This window comes from Penicillium concentricum (assembly GCF_028827145.1).
Source record: "Penicillium concentricum strain IBT 3081 chromosome Unknown utg000001l_segment0_segment0, whole genome shotgun sequence".
Lineage (NCBI taxonomy): Eukaryota > Fungi > Ascomycota > Eurotiomycetes > Eurotiales > Aspergillaceae > Penicillium > Penicillium concentricum.
In genome coordinates this window covers 4,393,767-4,414,028 of record NW_026622754.1, presented here as the reverse complement: position 1 = coordinate 4,414,028, position 20,262 = coordinate 4,393,767, and the positions used below count along the sequence as shown (strand labels likewise).

At 49.6% G+C, this 20,262-nt stretch overlaps 8 protein-coding genes across 8 annotated transcripts; 5 read left to right on the top strand and 3 right to left on the bottom strand.

The window, feature by feature from the left end:
* Positions 1-698: 698 nt before the first annotated feature.
* Positions 699-2,038, bottom strand: N7517_001684 (S8 family peptidase; the record flags this gene model as incomplete). The annotated part of the gene is made up of 3 exons (XM_056719414.1): positions 699-943; positions 1,017-1,662; positions 1,733-2,038. The coding sequence occupies 3 exons, from the start codon at positions 2,036-2,038 to the stop codon at positions 699-701; spliced, it is 1,197 nt and encodes a 398-aa protein (XP_056583549.1).
* A 2,019-nt stretch (positions 2,039-4,057) lies between these two features.
* gem1 (ERMES complex Ca(2+)-binding regulatory GTPase GEM1) lies at positions 4,058-6,008 on the bottom strand (the record flags this gene model as incomplete). The annotated part of the gene is made up of 2 exons (XM_056719413.1): positions 4,058-5,946; positions 5,999-6,008. 2 exons carry the CDS (start codon positions 6,006-6,008, stop codon positions 4,058-4,060), a joined length of 1,899 nt encoding a protein of 632 aa, XP_056583548.1.
* A 616-nt stretch (positions 6,009-6,624) lies between these two features.
* On the top strand, positions 6,625-8,044 carry N7517_001682 (SYLF and SH3 domain-containing protein; the record flags this gene model as incomplete). The annotated part of the gene is made up of 4 exons (XM_056719412.1): positions 6,625-6,667; positions 6,748-6,851; positions 6,913-7,970; positions 8,023-8,044. 4 exons carry the CDS (start codon positions 6,625-6,627, stop codon positions 8,042-8,044), a joined length of 1,227 nt encoding a protein of 408 aa, XP_056583547.1.
* A 1,388-nt stretch (positions 8,045-9,432) lies between these two features.
* N7517_001681 (putative telomere silencing protein Zds1) lies at positions 9,433-12,342 on the top strand (the record flags this gene model as incomplete). The annotated part of the gene is made up of 3 exons (XM_056719411.1): positions 9,433-9,438; positions 9,642-12,050; positions 12,109-12,342. 3 exons carry the CDS (start codon positions 9,433-9,435, stop codon positions 12,340-12,342), a joined length of 2,649 nt encoding a protein of 882 aa, XP_056583546.1.
* An 898-nt stretch (positions 12,343-13,240) lies between these two features.
* On the bottom strand, positions 13,241-13,675 carry N7517_001680 (YciI family protein; the record flags this gene model as incomplete). The annotated part of the gene is made up of 3 exons (XM_056719410.1): positions 13,241-13,273; positions 13,320-13,539; positions 13,602-13,675. 3 exons carry the CDS (start codon positions 13,673-13,675, stop codon positions 13,241-13,243), a joined length of 327 nt encoding a protein of 108 aa, XP_056583545.1.
* Positions 13,676-15,031: 1,356 nt separating this feature from the next.
* N7517_001679 (uncharacterized protein) lies at positions 15,032-16,793 on the top strand (the record flags this gene model as incomplete). The annotated part of the gene is made up of 3 exons (XM_056719409.1): positions 15,032-15,073; positions 15,172-16,081; positions 16,147-16,793. 3 exons carry the CDS (start codon positions 15,032-15,034, stop codon positions 16,791-16,793), a joined length of 1,599 nt encoding a protein of 532 aa, XP_056583544.1.
* Positions 16,794-17,409: 616 nt separating this feature from the next.
* N7517_001678 (peptide-methionine (R)-S-oxide reductase) lies at positions 17,410-17,917 on the top strand (the record flags this gene model as incomplete). Its single annotated transcript, XM_056719408.1, has 2 exons — positions 17,410-17,464; positions 17,538-17,917. The coding sequence occupies 2 exons, from the start codon at positions 17,410-17,412 to the stop codon at positions 17,915-17,917; spliced, it is 435 nt and encodes a 144-aa protein (XP_056583543.1).
* Positions 17,918-18,280: 363 nt separating this feature from the next.
* N7517_001677 (uncharacterized protein) lies at positions 18,281-20,239 on the top strand (the record flags this gene model as incomplete). Its single annotated transcript, XM_056719407.1, has 5 exons — positions 18,281-18,389; positions 18,485-18,653; positions 18,706-18,750; positions 18,812-18,914; positions 18,968-20,239. 5 exons carry the CDS (start codon positions 18,281-18,283, stop codon positions 20,237-20,239), a joined length of 1,698 nt encoding a protein of 565 aa, XP_056583542.1.
* Between the last annotated feature and the right edge of the window lie 23 nt (positions 20,240-20,262).

Below are 20,262 nucleotides of genomic sequence, written 5' to 3'. Positions count from 1 at the left end.
AATCTACGTGGTGACTTTTACCGTGTTTGAAGAAAGCGCTAATTATCTTTCACGCCCCTTAAACTCTCAACTGGTCTGAGGCCAAGCATCCGAAGAGCTTGTATGTCAAAAATGACGCTTACGCATATTTGCGCGAAGCTGGACGCCAGTACCTGCTGGGCGTGGAATTTTTATTGGGTGTCGAATATGGACTGGAAGCGTTTTACTTTGAAGTGCAAGAATGGGTGGAGAAGCCTTTTATGCTCTCTAGGAACTACACTACCGCTCATCATGATAAGCAACTGGCTGCACGTGGCATGGGACTGCGCAGATTGAGTAGTGATGTTTATCTTCAAGATGAGGATTACATAAACTTGACTTCTTACCTAGATACATGCCATCATTGGTGTTTACCGAGACGTTATATATAGGAAACCCTCTACTGGGTCCGACTAGAAGGATTATGCTTTTACTCAAGAATTAGAATTGGAGTTTCTTTCTTTCCTAAATACTCAGGAAATCTGTTATAACCGTGAACTCGCAGTTACTTATAAACTATCTCTGCAGACTTAAACGAGAATACGCGAACCCAGATAATTAACAAGAGTTTAACACGCATAAACATGGCTTGAGCTGGGTTTGCCGAAGCTCGCCCAAGAAGATATACATAAGCCACTCACGGCGCCATGCCGTAATCATCTGCCACGCCATGAGGCCATTCAGCTGGAGCTGATACCGTTAAACAGAAGCTTGCTAGTAGTGCCAGACGGAGCGCTGGAGATAGACTCGATAGCAAGCTCGACAAGACGGGCGCAAGCTTGATCAGCGGTCACACCCTCGAGAGCCATCAAGTAGGCGGCAGCACCAGCAACGTGTGGAGCAGCCATAGAGGTTCCAGACAGGGACTTTGAGCCACCACCGGGGTATGCAGCCGTAATGTCCTGCCCAGGAGCATAGAGGTCGACTGTAGTACTACCGTCAGTACGTTTCCTCGACTAACAAGCACGCTTCGCACTAAGGGGGAGGGGAGCACTTACCAAGGGAACCAAAGTTGGAGAAGGAAGCACTGCCGTCTGAGCTGGTAGAAGCGGCGATAGTGCATACACTCGGAGCAGAAGCAGGGGAGCTGTTCTTCGCATCCTCGGATTCATTTCCGGCAGCAACAGCGAGGAAGATACCGGACTTAACGACATTGGTAGCGGCGTCATTCATAGCCTGAGAAACGGAGCCACCCAGAGACATGTTCATAACAGACTTTCCAGTGACGCCGCGGGACTTTGCATCTTTGACAGCCCATTCCATGCCAGCGATGACTCCCGAATTAGTTCCAGAACCATCGCTACCAAGGACCTTGACAGCAACGATAGTGGCCTTCTTTGCAACACCGTACTTGGTGCCCACCGCAGTAGATGAAGTGTGAGTGCCATGGCCATTGCCGTCAGTGTCATCACTATCAGCAGTGTTGGTGCCCCACTCAGCGCGGCCCCCAAAGTCGGAATGCTCAATATCAATACCGGTGTCGACGCTGTAGACCACGATGCCCGCACCAGCAGTAGAGTCATACACATAGTCGGTAGCACCGGACTTCTTGCTAGAGATGCGAGCGAGGCCCCATGAAGGAGCATTAGACTGAACCACGTTCGCAGTCACGTTCACAATCATGTCTGGTTCAATGTACTTGACCTATATTTCCACTACGAGTCAGATTGCGACACGCTTTTGGGGGATTAACGTAGGTAATGAAACGACATACCGCCGGATCATTGGCAATGTCTTTGACGGTAGCAGCATCGAAGCTAGCGCTGTATCCTTTCATGCCATTGATGTCGAAATGCTTCCCTGGTCCAGACTCGCCATTCCGGCGGCTCGTGACACTAGCATGAACACCTGCAGCCCAGTTGCGGTGTTTTTCGAACTCCGTGGTGCTAATGCCATCATTCATGACAACAATGTAGGAGCTAGGAACGACCGCGTCGGAATTGATGGCGGTAAGAAGCTTACCGGCATTGACGACTGCCAGAGTCGCAAAGGACGTGGTGAGGAACTTTAGGAAACCCATGATTGCGGTTCGAAATGATATAAAGATGAAGTAGATGATGATGAAACTCAGGAAGATGCTGATGAGAATCCTCAACTTGGGAGCAAAGAGTCCCTTTTATAACATACTGAGAGATGGAGAAGAGGACCATCGCCGCCGGCCTTCCGGGCTAAACTCCATCTTCATCTTCATCTTCAGGCCCTGGTGATGAGCCATGCCGGACCTTGACGGAGAATGAGTAGATTCAACGGAGCAAACCATCGCTTTAGGCAAAGATCTTTGTTCAATTAATTAGCCCGGCACAATGCCAAGATGCCCAGCAATCTGCGATTGCAACCCTCTTATCACCAACGCAAGATGTGCAGGTATAGCGATTGCCTATAGCGAGCCCAGTCCCAGGCGATCAGCATACGGGGAAATCCCGGGGGGGCTTCGGGGCTTAGAGTTTATCTAGCGGTTTAGACCCTTAATATGCGCACAGGGCAGTCTGATGAAGAAGGCGTGAGTCTAAATCTTGGCGACTAAATTTTAGATTGATTGCGACTCTTCGCCCGTCGGGAGTCCGATGGATGGTTTAGGGTCCTGACTCGGGAGCTGCGAGAAGGCACGTGTTTCATGCAGGACATTCAGTAATTCGGGGCTTTGATAACGTAGTAACGCATGACAAAGAATGCGGAAATACCTAGTCACTTGTAGTTGCAGATCTTTACGAGAACAACAACGGAGTAGGTCTCGGAGACAGAGTTGGGTTTTTGGACGTTGCAGCTCTCGATGATAACGACGACTGTTTAATTCTCTTCTTGCTTCTCTTCTTAGCTGCGCATGTTCTCCATGATGTGTTTTTGACGCGATGAAATGGATATGAGCCGTCTGCACCTTCAGGCTGATTCGACCACGCGGCGCCCTGAATATGAGCGCAAAATGGTTAGTTTTTGTTGAGTTGTCGGTGTATTCCATATCGTGTAATGTATGGAATCAATGGTTTTGAACTTTCTGTATTGCTGTATTCACTATTCTGGCAATTTATACTATCCTGATTCCTGGTTAATAAATCCTCTGGTATACCGGTATAACTGCGCCGACATGTGTTTGGTGCCTCGGGCATTGACCCCGCTCCGATATAGATAGTTCGGGAGTTAGCTCTTTTCTCTCAACTCTCTCCCTGACTTTCTGAGCCTTCTAGTCTCAACTTATGAGAACACTGCTTTTCTCGCTATCATTAGCATCTTCATGGAATTAGGTGATCATTTTTATCTACAATTTCCCCCGTGCAGAGTCACGGCAGGAATCGGACGATTGGTCAAGGTCGAGATCCACAACGGGATTGGCGCCCGGGGATCTACAGGTCCCTTCTCTTCACCAATCAACCTTTATTACCGTTGATTTTCTAGATCAAATCATCAAATTACGACAGGAATATAGACCAGTCGCCATTATCATTGTCGCTGTCCAGTCAATTTTTCGAAGATTGGATCGCACAAATCAGATCTTTCAGGAGATGTTTTACCCTACCTATTGAGGCCATGTGGTTGGATCCTCAACAGCGCAATATTCTCGAAGTCGTCTATGAGTACTTCAAGTCGGCTGGTTTGACAGTTTGACATTGGATGAGGGTCCATGCAGCGACAATGCTCTCTTTGTCGACAGATTCACTGGTGATTACCAGCAGATGTCAACTCGCGAGCCGGACTTTCGCCACAACTATGCTACTATGGGTGTGGATAAGGGCCTCATCAGTGCTCGCATTGGAAATGTTTCGTATTATACTCCAATCTATTATCCAAGGCGTCTTCCTCTTGGTATCATCTGACTGCTTATTAAACAAATTAAGTGCTCCTGATTAATCACCCTGTGCTGTTAAATACTCAGTGAGCAGGATCCTGAGCGCCCTCATAAAGCGGCGGCACCCCGATCGGGAAAATCGCAACTGCGGCCTAAAATCCGGTATATACACCGACATATATGTAAGTACCAAGATATATTGAATTTTACATTTATTTGCACATTAAACTATGGGGTATGGTGTAGAACTTGAATACCTTAATTCCCGCTGCCAACTCGTCGCCAGATCATCACTGCGGCGGCGCCCGCACAAACCACCGCTCCGAGGGCGATTCCCCACGACATCCATTTGCCCTCCACATCCTCTTCACTACGCGGGAAAGCCGTGCTAGGCTCCATGGCAGCCTCGGCAATATGGACAAACACCTCCTGGATAGAACTCCACGTAACACTCACATGGAGTGGCGGACTGGGCATGTTCAGCATAGCTGTGTATTCATGAGGTTGGTGCTCGGCTCGCTGGGTCGTCCGATCCAAATCGGCCTTGAGGGCAACAAACACACTCGGGAGCTCCTCGAGATGAGGATATTTTGCCAACAATGCAGGAATATATGAAAATGAGTCTGGGTCTGAGGAATCATACGTGTACGCAATCACGTCGCACTGATCCAGCACTTTGGACTTGTTCTCCAGCAAAGCAGGCTCCAGCTCACCCAGTTCATCCAGAATCAGGTAGCACTGTTTTCCGCCCGGAAGCTCCACTGTGTTCACTGCGGTACGGGGTTGGATGGTAGGGTGGTAGGTCGTGCTGAATCCACGAGAAAGAAGTGCATCGAGCAGGGCCGATTTTCCGGATCCAGGGGCTCCCAGGACATGGCATTGGACGACATTTCGTCCCACACGGCCCGGGCGGCGACGTTTTCTTCGTGGTCGTGTGATTTTCAATGCCGCAGTGATAGACTGATCGCTTTGGTCGGAGGGCTCAAAGCCCAGGTATGCCAAGTATTCGAGGGTAGTTTTCGGAGACAGGAAGGTAGTCATGCTCCACTGAGCAAGCCAGCCTTGCAGTGTTACATGTCCTGCCTCGTTGCGGACTGTAGAGGATGGGAATGAGCCGTCGGCCCATGATGCGGGCAAGCCCGGGGTGGGAGCAAACAAGGACGCAAGTTCGGCCTCATTCAAGCCCCCATCATTATCCTTATCGGATAGGAGAAATAGGTTCACAAAGAATCGATACCCTTCGGGTGAGAGTTCGGCAGAGGCAAACGGTGGTACTTCGAACTTTGGGTGTAAGAATTTCTCCTGCAGTGAGAGATTATCCGTGTACTGGAACGCTCGCAAGATGATCCAGACTGTTTCATGTCGCCCTTTCTCCGAATATAATTTGTTCAAATGAATAAACCCTTGGCAGTCAATGCCTGACTCCGTAACCGAGTCCGGGCAGGCTTTTTGTATAGTGTCCTTGATGTGGTGGAGATCCGCTTCGTTCAATGGTTTGGAGAAGCACCGGACCTGGAAATCCTCGAGCTCTTTATCTGAGAGATACCCATCGCGGTCTTTGTCGCAGAGGTAGAATATCCTTTGTAAGGCTGCTACCGCAGCGGGCTTCAAAGCCGCCTCTTTGGAATCGAACAGCGGCGCGATCGGGTGCGTGACAGCCTTTTGGCAAACAAAGAAGGCTTCGTTAACGTTACGATGCTCCCGAGCACTCGTACGTATACACGAATCAATTTCCTTAAACTCTGCCATCAAAGGAAGCATCTCCTCCTCAACCACTCGGGTCTCACTATGACCAGTCGCCAGGTCGGACTTGTTGGCACACAGCACTACCGGGACATTGACGCCCAACGAGCGGAAGTATGGAAGCCAGAACAGAGCTACCCGCTCATAGCTGTAGTGGTCGGAATAGACGAGGAGAATCACGTTACATTTCCGTATCTCTCGCGCGAGATTGTTCCGTTCCTGGGGAAGGGCCGAGGTGTCGACGACGGTCGTGGTGGTGACATTTTCCGGGGTCCCGAGGGTGGGAGGGATGGTGATTTGGGGGAGAACGGGTTGAATTTTGTTCGTAACAAATACACCTTTGACGAGCGAGGTGATCAGACTGGACTTGCCAGTGCCCTCGTCGCCGCAGACGCAAATGCGAACTGAACGAATGGCCTGTTAGCAGTGATTCGGAGGTTGAGACATCCAACATACCTGATGCCATTTTTCGCGTCTAGCGAAGTCACGTAATGATCATAATCCAACCATGGCCTTGTAGACAGTCTAGTCAAGTTGTATGGAGGTGGATAAGTTCCAAGGTTCCGGAGACAATCGTGATATGATAATGGTCTTGGCGCCTATGGCTTCTCCATGTACTCCGTACACATGTGAATGCTAATGACTATACAATTTCTCTAAACATGGTAGACTATTCCTTTGGCTACAATCTCTTTGTACCTTTTATATATCCAAAATATTTAAATGTTAATGAAATCCCAATTTGCCAAGCAATGCTCGTTTTGCTCCGCCACAGACCAGAGATCCCATGATTGGCATACGTGGGATATCCAGGGCTACTAATGAGAGTGTTTGATCACCAATTCGCTGTATGGTTACATATAGTTCATTTGAACTATCTCCAAAATCGTATTGCACCTATTAATCTAGTTTCGGAGTTCTGCGAGGTACGTCTTGAGCCTCCGAACCGATGTCCCGCGTTAGCCGTCACCTGGGCAGGCCCACACCTAACTGACTAACCGTTACCCTCAAGACATCAACTGTTTCCCTTTCTCCCTTCCCCAGTCGAGTTTTCTTTCGTACCTTGATAATCACCACCCAAGATGCCTCTCGGGATCAACAATCCGTTGCCCTCGTCTATGGCCAGTAAGTTTCAATCTCTAAAGCCCACTTCCCCGCAGTTGTTATGCGGCATATCCGGCTGACAGTGGATGCTCTCTCAACAGGCGAGTGCAAAAAGGCAGCAAAGATCTTGACATCATTCGTTGATCCTAGGCAATCATTCGGTCCCGACAAGGTCATTCCCCCAGAGATTTTGGCCAATGCAAAGGTAAGAACCCCCCATAAGCCCCGGTTGAGAACATCCATGGCTAACAGACCTTTTCCCTTAGGGTCTCGCGGTCCTCACGGTTCTGAAGGCAGGTTTCCTAGGCTCCGGTCGATTCGGCTCCGGTATCGTGGTCGCTCGTCTTAGCGATGGGACCTGGTCGGCTCCATCAGCTATTGCGACTGCAGGTGCCGGAGTAGGAGGGCAGATCGGGTTTGAGTTGACCGACTTTGTTTTCATTCTCAACGATGCCGCTGCCGTTCGCACATTCTCGCAAGCGGGAACACTGACACTGGGTGGTAATGTATCACTCGCTGCTGGACCGATTGGCCGAAATGCCGAGGCTGCCGGCGCAGCCAGTACGAAGGGCGTTGCGGCCGTCTTCTCCTACTCAAAAACCAAGGGTCTATTCGCCGGTGTCAGTCTGGAAGGCAGTATGCTGGTGGAACGCAAGGATGCGAACGAGAAATTGTACCGCAGCCGAGTCTCCGCGAACCAACTCCTCACCGGCAGCGTTCGCCCCCCACCGGCCGCAGATGCTCTCATGCGCGTGCTGAACTCTCGTGCATTCCAAGGAAATACGCGAGCCTACGGTGACTCCATGTACAATGATATCCCTGTCTATGACGAGAGCCATGACGACGTGGTCTGGGAGGGACGCAAGGGCGATGCCTACGGTCAAGGAGCCCAACGTGGTCGATCCAACACAGAAAATAATTATGACTACCGCGATAAACCGCGCCGTGCAAACACCTGGGCTGATGATGTTTATGATCGGCCTGCCTCGGGACTTGGTCGTTCCGCAACAACCCGGGCCCCTGCCGACGATTCATTCGATAGCTATGGGCGCAACCGGAGTAACACTGCGCCATTCGAGGAGGAGTATGTCTATTCGGATCGCAGACCTACCCGTCCAACTGCTCCTAAGCCCGTCTTCCAGCAAAAGACTGGTGCATCCCAATTGCGATCAGACCAAGCCGTTGCCCTTTTCACATTCGATGCGGACCAGGAGGGTGACCTTGGATTCAAGAAGGGTGAAGTCATAACCATAATAAAGCGCACGGAGAAGGCAGAAGACTGGTGGACTGGTCGCATTGGTGATCGCGTGGGCATCTTCCCCAGGTAAGAGCAGATTCCTTCCACTTTCTAGAATTGACGGCTAATTCATTCGCAGCAACTACGTTGAGGCCTCTTAAGTTTGTGCGTGTCCAATGCTGGTCCATGTAGCACACACTATGATGAACTCTTGATGCACATTTCTCCGGGGCTTGATGAACATACATTTTCCCGACTCTTGCCCTACATATATCCTGGCGTATACGGATTCGTCAAACTCTTTTCATTTCCATTCTTTCGTTTATTTATGTTCAAGTTTATGCCATTTACATTCTTCAGCGTTGGAGTTTCTCATACGTTTTCCTCGTTACTGGGGGCTTGGGGATACTGTCATTTTGGATCTTTTTGGTTTTATGCAGAGCATTTCCCATCTGGTTGTGATTTCCCCCGGGGGGGGTTTTTCAGACTTTGTTCCATCTATGCCTCATAGGTCTCTTCGTATCTTAGGTTGAATACAGCTTTCAGTTCCATTTCGGTGGCCTGAGCTGACATTTTGAGTTTGATAACCTGACAATCCCATCCACTCATCTCTTTCTCTCACGGTTGGTTGAAATGTGCGTTCTGGCCTGGACCCTCTCGTGCTATTGAATTGTACGAACACTTGCATGGTAAGGTGCGCGGCATATCCAGCTATTGTATTCGGTCCCCGAGGTCGAATCAAGTTACACGACGTTCTATGAGATCCCAGGTCTGACCCCGTCTAGTTCATCCATCTAGGCATATTATAGATTAAACGATATCCTGCGACTTTCCGATGGCAAAATTTTAATTTCTCATCGGATCAACCTTCCCAATGTCAATCCAGGCCTTGCGTCAAAGATGAATGTACTGAGTGGGCGATTCAGCCCTTGAGGTACATGGATGCGGTGTCACGGATCGAAATATATATATATATATTATAAGTCAGCTCTGAAAGATAGTTAGTACTTACTTTGGAGTCCGATGTTAAAATTCGAACCAAAAGGATGTATCACTGAATTCAAAACTAGAAAGAAAAAGAACGTGGAGGATGTAGATCAACCGATCGCCCATATTCCCTCCCGTTTAAGTGGAGCCAATAAGTTCTCAATGAAATAAGACCTAAAAGACCTAAAAAGACCTAACAAGAATAAAAATTAAAAAAACATAGAAACCCCTAGATAGAAAATCTTAATATAGAAGAATTACATTTAGAGTGTAAGATGTCAGGTGCGGAGGTATGTACTCTCTTCCTCTCCGCCCGCTAAACTCCCCCCATCCTCCATTCCTCTCTCTTCTCTTTCCTTTCTCCCCAAATCTATCCATGACGCTCATTCGGACTCGGTAGTATCCGAGTATCTACGGCCCTTTGTCTCCATTCCTCTTTCCCCGCTTCGATGACCCGTTCCTCCTTGCTATCCAACGTGGTTGACACTGCCCCCTCCTCCTAAGCTTCCGCCCTTCGGGCTCCGTCTTTGACGTCTTCTGGTTCCTGTACAACTGGCTTCCCATGCAGGTGCGTCGCTTTCTCCGGTCCTCGTTCTTTGCTCCATGTGGGCGTGACTTTTTTTTTTTTTTCCATCGGCCCCCCTCAGCCTCGAACCCCTCAGGCACAACCATAACCTGGTGGAATTGGACCCCTTTCATGTGGACACTGAGAATATGATCTTGACTTGAAACTGGAGGATTTGATTCTAATGTTATTTTGTATCTATTCAGGCTTCCACGAGTGCCCACGAGGCTGGCGGGCATGCGACGCGGAGAGGTCATGCCGCCCATCTATCAATTAGCGATCCAAGCCACCATGTGACGGAAGCCATCGGACACATGTACGACGACAACTACGAGCTTAATGATGCGAGACGCCTGAGCTATATAACAACCCCCCTCGGCGAGTCAATAACAACCATCTCGCGCCCCGCCGCAGGATCCGAGTCCCTTTCTCCGTCCTCGCCACTTCACCGATCCTCGTTCGACGGGCAAACAATACGGGCAAATGGAAGCCAACGGCCGCCGCCTGTTTCGAACCGGTCTTTCGATCGGGAAAGTGATCCCGGGCATTCCGATGGTGCTCGCATGCCCTCGGACACTGCAACGTCCTCTTTTCCTCTCAACGATATCGACTATGAATCGAACCCTGCAGCCGTCGTCCAAGAACTGAACAATCTGGCCGCGATTCGGCGCATGTCGATGGATGTGGCCGCCGCCGGTGACCCTGACCTCCCAGGCTTCGCATCACCCCCCTCGCCCTCGGCCGACGAAGATGACGCCTCCCGGTTATTCTGGGTTCCTGCGCGACTACACCCCGAACTGGCCCCAAAAGAGTTCAAATCTTTTCTCGATAGCAAGGCCGACCATATTAAACGCAGATCCGGGGAATATTCGACTTTAGGTTCTGAACGCCAAGGGTCAGGAGGTGGTCTGAATCGGAAGCGCTCTATGTTATCGAGACAAATCGATAATTCTTCAGGTTATACAGATGGCGCGGATCGGTTGGAACATAAACGCTCTCAATCAAGTAAGCGAGCTGGCATGTTGAGTCCCAACTTGCAACAGTTGGAAAGCTTGGTGGATGATTCTCAACCGATGAACAAGGAATCACTCGTGCGCGGCATACAGAATATCGGTATCGCAGGAATCGAAGACAGGCCGATCCTGCCCCCTGCACCTCCGGGAAACAGCCTACGCCGATCAACCCGGACACAATATAAGAAAGCGGGCAGTTTGAAAAAGGGCGAAAAGTTACCCTACTCTAAACGAGTTGGACGAGGAGCATCTGAATCTGCAGGAAGTGATACAGGACCTTCGGTTGTTCTACCACCTCAAGAGCCCACGATTATGGGGCTCACCCGTGTTTCGACGGATCCTACTCCCAAAACGACGCGTGCGGCTCGAGCTCCCTCTGCCTCATCACATGGCTCAGCTTATGCCCCAAGTTCACCCGTGAGTTCGACATTCGATCCGATTCTCGACCAGCCTGAGGCCGAGCAGGAAGGCTTGCCCACCTCAGGTGGGCAAGCGGATGCTGCTCTGGATCGACCCGAGTCAGGAGATGGGGCCAATTCACGGAAATGGCATTCTCGTATCAGCTCAAATGGCCGATCTACCTTGAACATTGCCGCAGACGACCAGAAGATCCCCGCAATTATTGAAACACCTCCCGCTGAATCCAACCGCATACCAAGTCCCCCTTCACAAAGTAGGGGGTCATCGGATCGTGCAACATCGGATCGTGCCGCGGTATCTACGCCGTCGTCGAAACCCGCGACTTCGCATGACCCGCCACCAAAACGCCCCAAGAATCCTCGCCTCCCTCCCCACGAACCCGCATCTTCGCTCAATGACTTTGCCAATAGCCCTCAGATGATACCTGGTAATAGTACCCGCACCGACAGTCTTTCATTCATCCCTACCGTCTCAGAAGAACGCAAACCTGAAGAACGGAAATCCGAGAGCAAGAAATCCAAAGACAAGAAGGACTCTGATGGTAGCCGCAAGTCTAGTTGGCACTGGTTGCTGGGCAGCGAAGAAAAAGACAAGAAGAAGGACAAGGACAGCGACTCGAAAAAGACCAAATCAAAGATTGCCGACAAAACCCATGACAGCACACGTCTGGACGTTTTACAATCATCTATCGAGAGCACTCCGCGGGGACGCGAAAGTCTTGTCTTGGACCGCCTTGATCCGAAGCTTGATGAAGAACGACGCAAAGACGGCGTGAGGAGAGCGTCGGGAGATTCAAAGAAAGAAAAGGATGGCATTTTCTCTTCTATTTTTGGTGGCGGACGAAAGAAGCACGCTAATGAAGGCCATCACCGAAAACATTCGTCTCGAAACCTTTCTCCCGAGCCCCCAATGCGACTACTTCGCGCCGACGTTGATTATCCATGGTCTCGCTTTTCGATTTTAGAGGAGCGAGCCATTTACCGGATGGCGCATATCAAGCTTGCGAATCCCCGGCGAGCTCTGTACTCCCAAGTATTACTGAGCAACTTCATGTACTCATACCTGGCCAAGGTACAGCAGATGCACCCGCAGATGCCGGTTGCTTCATCTGGGTCATCCCAGAGATCATCGAAATCAAGAGATCAGCCAGATGAGTATTTGCAATATCAGCGATACCAACAGGTACGCAAATATGGCTCCCGTCCTGGGGAAGTACAAGCTTACTAACCTTCTCGCACAGTCACAGGAGCAACAGCAACAACAACACTACGGAGAAAGTGCCTACGACGACTCTTCCATGTACGACTATGATGACGATCCGCATGATCGCGATCGCTACGGTAGCCATTCGAGGAGCGACAAGCAGGGCTATGAAAATGGCCAAGCTTACGGCCCGGGCCACTACCAGTACGGACACTCGTCCTTTGGCGACGACGTCCAACTTGATGACGACGATGACGACGATATGTGGTGAATCTGGGGCTGGCATCCTCACTCGTTTCCTTTCCACTTTTCTTCCCACACTTCTGCTTTCTCGTTTTTAGCAGCGCACGGAAATACCCATGCTTTTTGTCAGTTCAGGATGTTCCTAGAACATGTACACTCAAGCCGCGTTCTCCCATTTTCATGCATTACCCATATCCTTTCAAATGTGTCTTCATAATTCCCCGTGTACCAATTCTCAAGGCGGCTCGTATTATTACGCACTCATTGGCATCTAGCACCAGGGAAGGTGAATTGGGGCTTTGGCAGGGGGTTGTCCTCTTTGATTCCTGCGTCTTTTTTCCGGCTCGGTATCATGCGGGCGCTAAAGAGTGCAGTATATTCGGCCAATGCGTGGGCCGAATGACGTGTTTGGGCACAAGCTTTGATTTATCTCTTCGCATAGCGTCTGGGGTTTTCCTTTTTCTGTTCTCTCCCTCCTGGGTACACCACGATCCTATACCTTGTGTATTTCATTATCTTTTTTCAATGCTTAACATTCCCACGAATGAATCATGGACTCGTTATGTGTTTGTCAATTACTCATCTCGTTAAACTTCAAACGCTGTTCCAAGCATAATGTTAGTCCATACACAGGTAAACTATCAAATTACTTTCACACCTGAAATTATATTCACAAGAATAGTCGGTGACTTATGCAGTCTTTGCCCTTGACGTAGGACTTCAATAATTAGTTTCATTTAGCTCACAACATTGCGAACGATATTTCAACTGATAGACTTAGGTGGCACGTAGTGCCTTTTTATATACACAACCAGGGATCGACCAGGGACTACTATAGTTATTTTATCGTACAATTTGGTCCCTTAACCTCGGCGCAATTTCTCTCATTTGCTGCATTCTATATACATTTCGAGAATCCAAATTCATCATGAAAGCGGCTCTCGAACAGCTGCGACATACTACACTCATTAGCACCCGCTCATGGGGATGAAAGACTCTACTAACAGGTAAAATTTGAGCTTTACTCAAGTCCCACACACCACTCGTGGCGTAAACATCTTTTTCAAGAATAGTGCGGACTTCTTCAGCATCATTAGCCGAGTACACGATCACGCTACCCTTAAACAGGGCATCCTTTCCCTCTTCAGGGTGTTTCTCAAAGATAGCACCTCCATCCACAAGCTTTCCGGCCGCTATTAATGGCTTGATTCCGTCGTAGTGGATTCTAGTCAATGTCAGCTGTGTTCAGTCCAATCTAGCTATCTAGATATTATAGTATATACTAACCCTTTAACTTGTTTTCTGATGGCAAGGACATTTGGATTGTCGGGAAGGATGCAAAGGAATTCTTTTCGTGTCATGGATCTTATACCCGTACTTGAAAAACTTCGGAGATGCTGGGAAAAACAGGCTGAAAATGCATTGCTCTTTGTTCGAAGACAATGGGATGGCAGCATTATGAGATATCTTTTGGCGATTGAGATACAAAGCTGGAAATTTGGTTCAACAAAGTATCTAGATGGACATCATTGATTAAAGATATAGTCATAGTTAAAAGTCGGATGGAGGCACCGAAGTAAATTGGACTCGGGACCAGATCCCGATGTTCGCAACATTGGTAAAACTCATGGAACTTAACAAGATTGTCAAAATCTACATATGTACGTAGACTTGATATTATGCTTGTTCCCTTAGAGTATGGCATGTGTTGTTAAAGGATAAAGCTTTCTCTAAGACTTATGAATATTACATCGCTATATCATACATATATATTAGCCCTAATACTACGTTTCAGTGACTGATCGAATGTTTTTTTTCTACTCATCTCTCATCACTTTTCAATTAGCAAAAATGGATTCTCCTGCCAGGTGACTTTGCTAATAATGTTTCTTGGCTGACAAGCTGTAATCAAGTCATCTAGTCTGGGATAATAGGGTTAACAAAGAGGCGGGATTCGTATTATGTCGGCAGCTGTTCGATGATTGAATCTTGCTGCAAGGTAATGTTTGAAACAATGATTTTCATAGATCTAAAGTCAATTCTCCATTGTAGTGGTAGGAGGTGTTTGTTATAGTTTACCTACATACCATGAGCCCCAATATGGCTAAGAGAAGGAAACAGAGGCAGTTGAATCTATACTTGCAGGAATGAACATGTAGGCTCCGTTAATCAAGACATTCCAAGAAGCAAATAGAGGGCGCACTCTGCATACAAGCTCCAACTTAATCATGCATAATTAGAAGCCTCAGCTTCTGTGGATACTGCTGTAACTTACATGAGGCAGATATAGGGATCCATGTAGTTTGGATGCAACAAATACATACAATTATATATGTTGTTGTTAGTTCTCTAAATCGTAAGAAAGCAACCTCATTCGAATCCTAATTTGCGATCGTTTTGTCTTGAGGTTTAGTTGCAACATTTTAACGTTCCATTATTACCCTGACACGTGATCTGCGAATGCGTGCGACTTCCTACCTAGGCTACCCCACCCACGTGATCACGGCACGTGACGGTCACTTGGCTCTGTGATTGGCTCCCCCATCATCATTACCCGCATCGATCTCTATCTCTATCTTATCGGAGGTATCAAGATCATCACGAAAAAGCCACTTTTCACCTTCGTCACTCCCACTAACGTCCTTTGCAATTGTCCAACCTCGCAGTCCTTCGCAGGGAATGAAACAAATACCTCCAATATCACTGTAACAAAATCCATGATCACAGCCATGGGGGACTCCGGCAATGAGCTCTTCAAGGTATGCCGCGTCCCACTGGTTCACACACAGTTTAGGCATAGCTTGTCACTATACCACTTGCTTGCCATGCTCTGGTCTGAATTCTGATTTTTATTTAGGAGCTTGAAAGCACTTACTGTCCACCGATTGATCCGGCGTTGTTTGCTGCGATCGTATCAGACTTTGACTTGGCGATCCCCACTCAGGTTGAACAGTTACGTGAAACCCTGGACGTCTTGAACGCATCTGCTGTCGAGCAAGAGAACTTGCCATTTGACCCCACAGGCACAACCAATCTCCGAAATTCTGACGTCTCAGGATCTTTGATCGGCGAATCATCTGATGATGCTCCCTCGGATTTTACAAGCTGGCCATCGATTGACCACCCTGACCAGGAAAATGATGACACCAACAACGACAGTCGTGAGGCCCAAAGGCTCAAAGGCTCAAAGCGTGCATACACCTTCTTGGGTATGACGACTGCTGACAAGGCACAAAACTTGATTAGCATGTTCCCGACTATTACTCGCCTGGAAGCTGAGCGCATCCTCGAAGATTGCCATGACAACCTCAGTCGGTCCATGGATGTCTTGCTCAATCTTGCTTTTATTGAGGAGACACAAATTGCTGGAGAAATTCCTCAACAAACTCCCCAAGAGGCTGCGCAAGACAGTCCATCCTCCGTTCCGAAGTCAATCGATGGCTTCCAGGCCAAAGAAGACCTCAGCGGCGGCGATAAGAAATCCCGAAAGAAGAAGAAGCAGCAGAAACAACGTCGAGTCGAGTTGGCCTCCCAGGCCATGAATAACACCGCTACGAATAAATGGGAGACAGGAAAGAAGGACATTGACTTTATTTCCTCGCGGGCGTGTGCTTTGCAGAGGGAGAAAATTGCTTCGACTTATCATGAAAACTCAATGTCACTCTGTGCAACAATCAGAGTCTTGGCACAGGCCCATGCACCCAAGGACATCCATGAGATTGAGGACGATCCTGTACTCGTCACGCAAGTGGGGAGCTCAGTCACAAGTACCCCGGCGTCCAACCCACCACTTTAATTGGCTTGATTCGTATTGCAAACAATCAGATCTCAGCCGCAGATGACCTGGCTGACGCCTTGTCCCGTCGGCCTGATATTTCTTCTGTGGCAAATATCATCAGTTTTGTCTCGTCACCCGTCACCCTCGACGACGAAGAGGAGAATGTGGCGCCAGCTCAACAGATAGATTCTGCTTCAGATTTCATGGATTTCAACGAAGCTGCCGCCGCCGCCAACTCTCACTTCGCAGCCCGATCAGCTGCCCTCGCCCAAGCCTCCCAGTCCGCCCGCCGCGCCCGCTCCAACCCCCTCTACGGAGGGGCCTCTGCCTACTACCGGGACGTTGGAAACGAACAACGTCAGCTTGCCATGCGTCATTTGGCAACTGCTTCTGACCGGCTGGTGGCCCGTCAGTCGTCGCACTCTGACCTGGACCTGCATGGTGTGACGGTTGCCAACGCGGTCAGAATTGCTCGCGAGAGAGTGCAGGCATGGTGGGATGGACTAGGGGATCAGAAGTACGTCCGCGGCGGAGGCCAGAGCTCCCACGGCGGATTCAATATTGTTTGCGGTGTTGGTCACCACTCCCTTGACCGCAAATCGCATATTGGACCCGCCGTGTGGAATATGCTGCTGAAGGAGGGTTGGCGCGTAGAGCTTAATCGGGGCTCCATGCTGGTGACCGGGGTGAACCGCCGTTGAATTTTCCTTGCTTTACTCTTTCTTTTCTTCAATTTTCGTCACATGTCAGATTTTGTTAAGATACCCCTGCACTGCTGGAGTTTTCACAGGTGGGACCTGGGGCTGTTTTGAATAATCAAACAAATTTTTTTTTTTCATAAACCAAGAATTTGAACACTGTAGAATGTAGAATATATAAATCTATTTGTACTATAGACCTAGCCAGATGTCAGTCTAGGCCTTGAAGAGTCCCCGACCCCCGGGGCCTCCCCGCATGATGACGTAAAGGCCCCGAATTCAGGTGCCCATATGGGATTAGCTTCACCCCACTCTCACCTCTGCAGCTTCAGTTGCCGGTCACTGCTAATTCTTCTCTTATTTCCCTTTCAAATCTGTCTCTAAGGCCCACCGGTTCTTCTCTATGCGATCCCAATTATCTCGCAATCTTATTTCGCCCCTCAAACACCAGACTATCCATACCCGACTTGCACCAACATTTTGCTCCTCCCGATTCTTGTCCTCGACGCGCAAGCCTCCCCATTCAAAGACAAGCACCAAGGTTCTTAGAGCTGCACCAACCATTCCATTTTTTGGTGCCTTCTTCAGCTCCAACCGCCCGGAGAAAACAACCGATACCATGTCGCCCCCCGACCAGAGAAGCGAAGATCAGTGGAGAGCTGTTTTGAACCCAGGTTTGTACACCATGAAGGGGTTGCAACTCCTAGGCGATATATGAATGATCTCTGCTTACATAAATGACCACAGAACAATTCCGCATTCTCCGCGAAAAGGGTACTGAGCGCCCTGGAACTGGTGAATACGATTCCCACTACCCGTCGAAGGGCGTCTACAATTGCGCTGGTTGCGATGCGCCGCTTTATACTGCCGACCACAAGTTCAAATCTGGCTGTGGCTGGCCAGCATACTTTGATTCCATCCCTGGTGCTGTGACTAGACATGTTGATAGCACGTTTGGCATGAAGCGGACAGAGATTGTATGCACCAACTGCGGGGGTCACCTCGGCCATGTATTCGAGGGTGAGGGGTATCAGACTCCCACGGATGAGCGTCATTGTGTGAATAGTGTCAGTCTGCGTTTTACAGAAGATACCAGCGCTGTTAAGGATCCTCAGTCCAAAGCTTGAGGGGGTTTCATGACGTTCAATCATCATTTTGATTTGCGGGAACTAAAGGCTGCAGAAAGGCCGACATGCATGATACGAGAGGTGTCGTTTTGAGTGGACCAACCATATTTTATAGATTTTAAATTTAAAAAAATTGTACTTAAATACAAAATGTTTGTAGTTAATATTCTCAAAAAACTACTGCTATTGGACAGTGAGGCTATGCTACTTTATATCAAACTGCGTGACTGGCATTTTCCCCCATCCGTATATACAACCGCAGCCTTAGGCCGCAACCGTGCCGACCGCCACCTAAGAATAATTAGGTTGCTCTCATTGTTTCCCCAATCCCTTTCACCCATCAATTGTTGAGGTGCTGCTATTATGTCTCGACGTCCTACACCAGGCCAAGCGGCCCAAAACTCGCAGGCCATCAAGACTCTGCTGAAACTCGAGCACAACAAGATATGTGCCGACTGTAAACGGAACAAGCGTGAGTCCCCGGTCCCCTCCTCGAGTTGCGCCCACGCTGGCTTCATCTCCGAGGATATTTCTTGGCGCTCATATACTGAATTGTTTTCTGAATAGATCCGCGATGGGCTTCCTGGAATCTAGGTGTCTTTGTTTGCATTCGGTGCTCGGGCATTCACAGGGGTATGGGCACTCATATCAGCCGAGTCAAGTCCGTGGATCTCGATTCGTGGACCGATGAACAACTTCAGAGTGTTGTGAGATGGGGCAATGGAAGAGCAAACAAGTTCGTCGCAACCAATTGACCGACTACGTGAACATGAGCTAATACAATGCAGATACTGGGAAGCGAAACTGGCACCTGGCCACGTTCCCTCCGATGCGTAAGTGCATTCGAATCGCACTCGTTCGGCGATGATAGTTTCTGACAACGAGCGTGAACAGGAAAATCGAGAACTTCATCCGGACAAAGTACGAGAGCAAGCGATGGGTAATGGACGGTGAGATGCCTGACCCTTCGACCCTCGATGACGGCGATGACGATGTGGTAAGTGATCGCATGATAGACCAGCCAGTTAGCAGCAATCACTGACCGACTAGCCTCTTGCGGTCGTACAGGAGAAAGCCAAGATTGAACGTTCTGCTTCGCAACGAGTCCCCGCTCCCAGCCAGCCCCCGGCATACCGTCAACAAGCCTCGATTGATTTGTTCGGTGACGATATCTCTCCCCCGCCTCGCCCTAACACAACCGGACCTACTCCACGTGCGCCACCTAGACAAGCACAGCCTGCACCAGTCAAGACTCACAAGCCCAATGATTCTTTGCTGGGTCTCGACTTCTTTGGTAGCACCCAGCCTTCTACTGGTAGTCGCCCGTCTAGTACAGCATCCACACCAGCACCACCAGCCGGAATGTCTCGGCCGGACCTCAAACAGTCAATCTTGTCATTGTACTCGAAGCCGCAGCCAGCACAACCCGTGCAGCACCAGCGGGGCAACTCATTCGGCGCCATGGCCTCGCCTCCTGCCCCCTCCCCTTCGTCTCACATGGGCGGTCTGACGGACGCCTTCAGTGGATTGAGCTTCCCGACTACCACTTCTCCTCCACCCGCCAAACCGGCTGAGAAGCCATCGGCATTCTCTAATCTTTCATCTTTCGGCGGCGCCAAGTCGACCCCTGCTGCCCCGAAGGTCACATCGCCCTCGGGATCTGCGGGCGGCGACTTCTTTGATAGCCTCACTTCCCCGACCATGTCAGCTCCGAAGTCCCAGTCCCGAACAACTTCCGTCTCCTCTCATGGGCAAGATTTCGGATTCGGCGGGTTTACCTCCCCGACTGTTAAGCCTAACCCTCCATCATCGTCCCTGTCTAATGACCTGTTCGGGTTTTCTTCACCTCCTGCACATGCCTCCACGGTCTCGCCCCCAAAGTCTACTGCAACCTCCCCTCAGCAGGAAATGAAGTCCGCGTTTAATATTTCTGCTCCCCCGATGCAGCCTCCTGCTCCTAGAGCGCCATCAGCCAGCGCTGCGAACACAGCAGCAGCCAACATGATGTCTGGAAACCTTGATCCATGGGGCGGGAATGCATGGAGCACACCTGACCCTGCCCCATCGTCTGGTCCTTCAGTACGGTCGCCTGCATCCATGATGAAGGTACCTGACACCTTGACCCCGAACGACGTGGGCAACAGCTGGGGTGCGCCTAGTGCTGCTTCTAAGCCCGCACCCACTGTGGCAGCGGACGAGGACTTCGGCGGCTGGGCCAGCGCTGCCCCAGTCTCCAACCCTACCTCCACAAACACGAATAACAACAAGCCGTCTGGTGGATTTGGCGGATCTGACGACCTCTTCTCCAACGTTTGGGAGTAGAGTATATCTTCTTTGCAAATGAT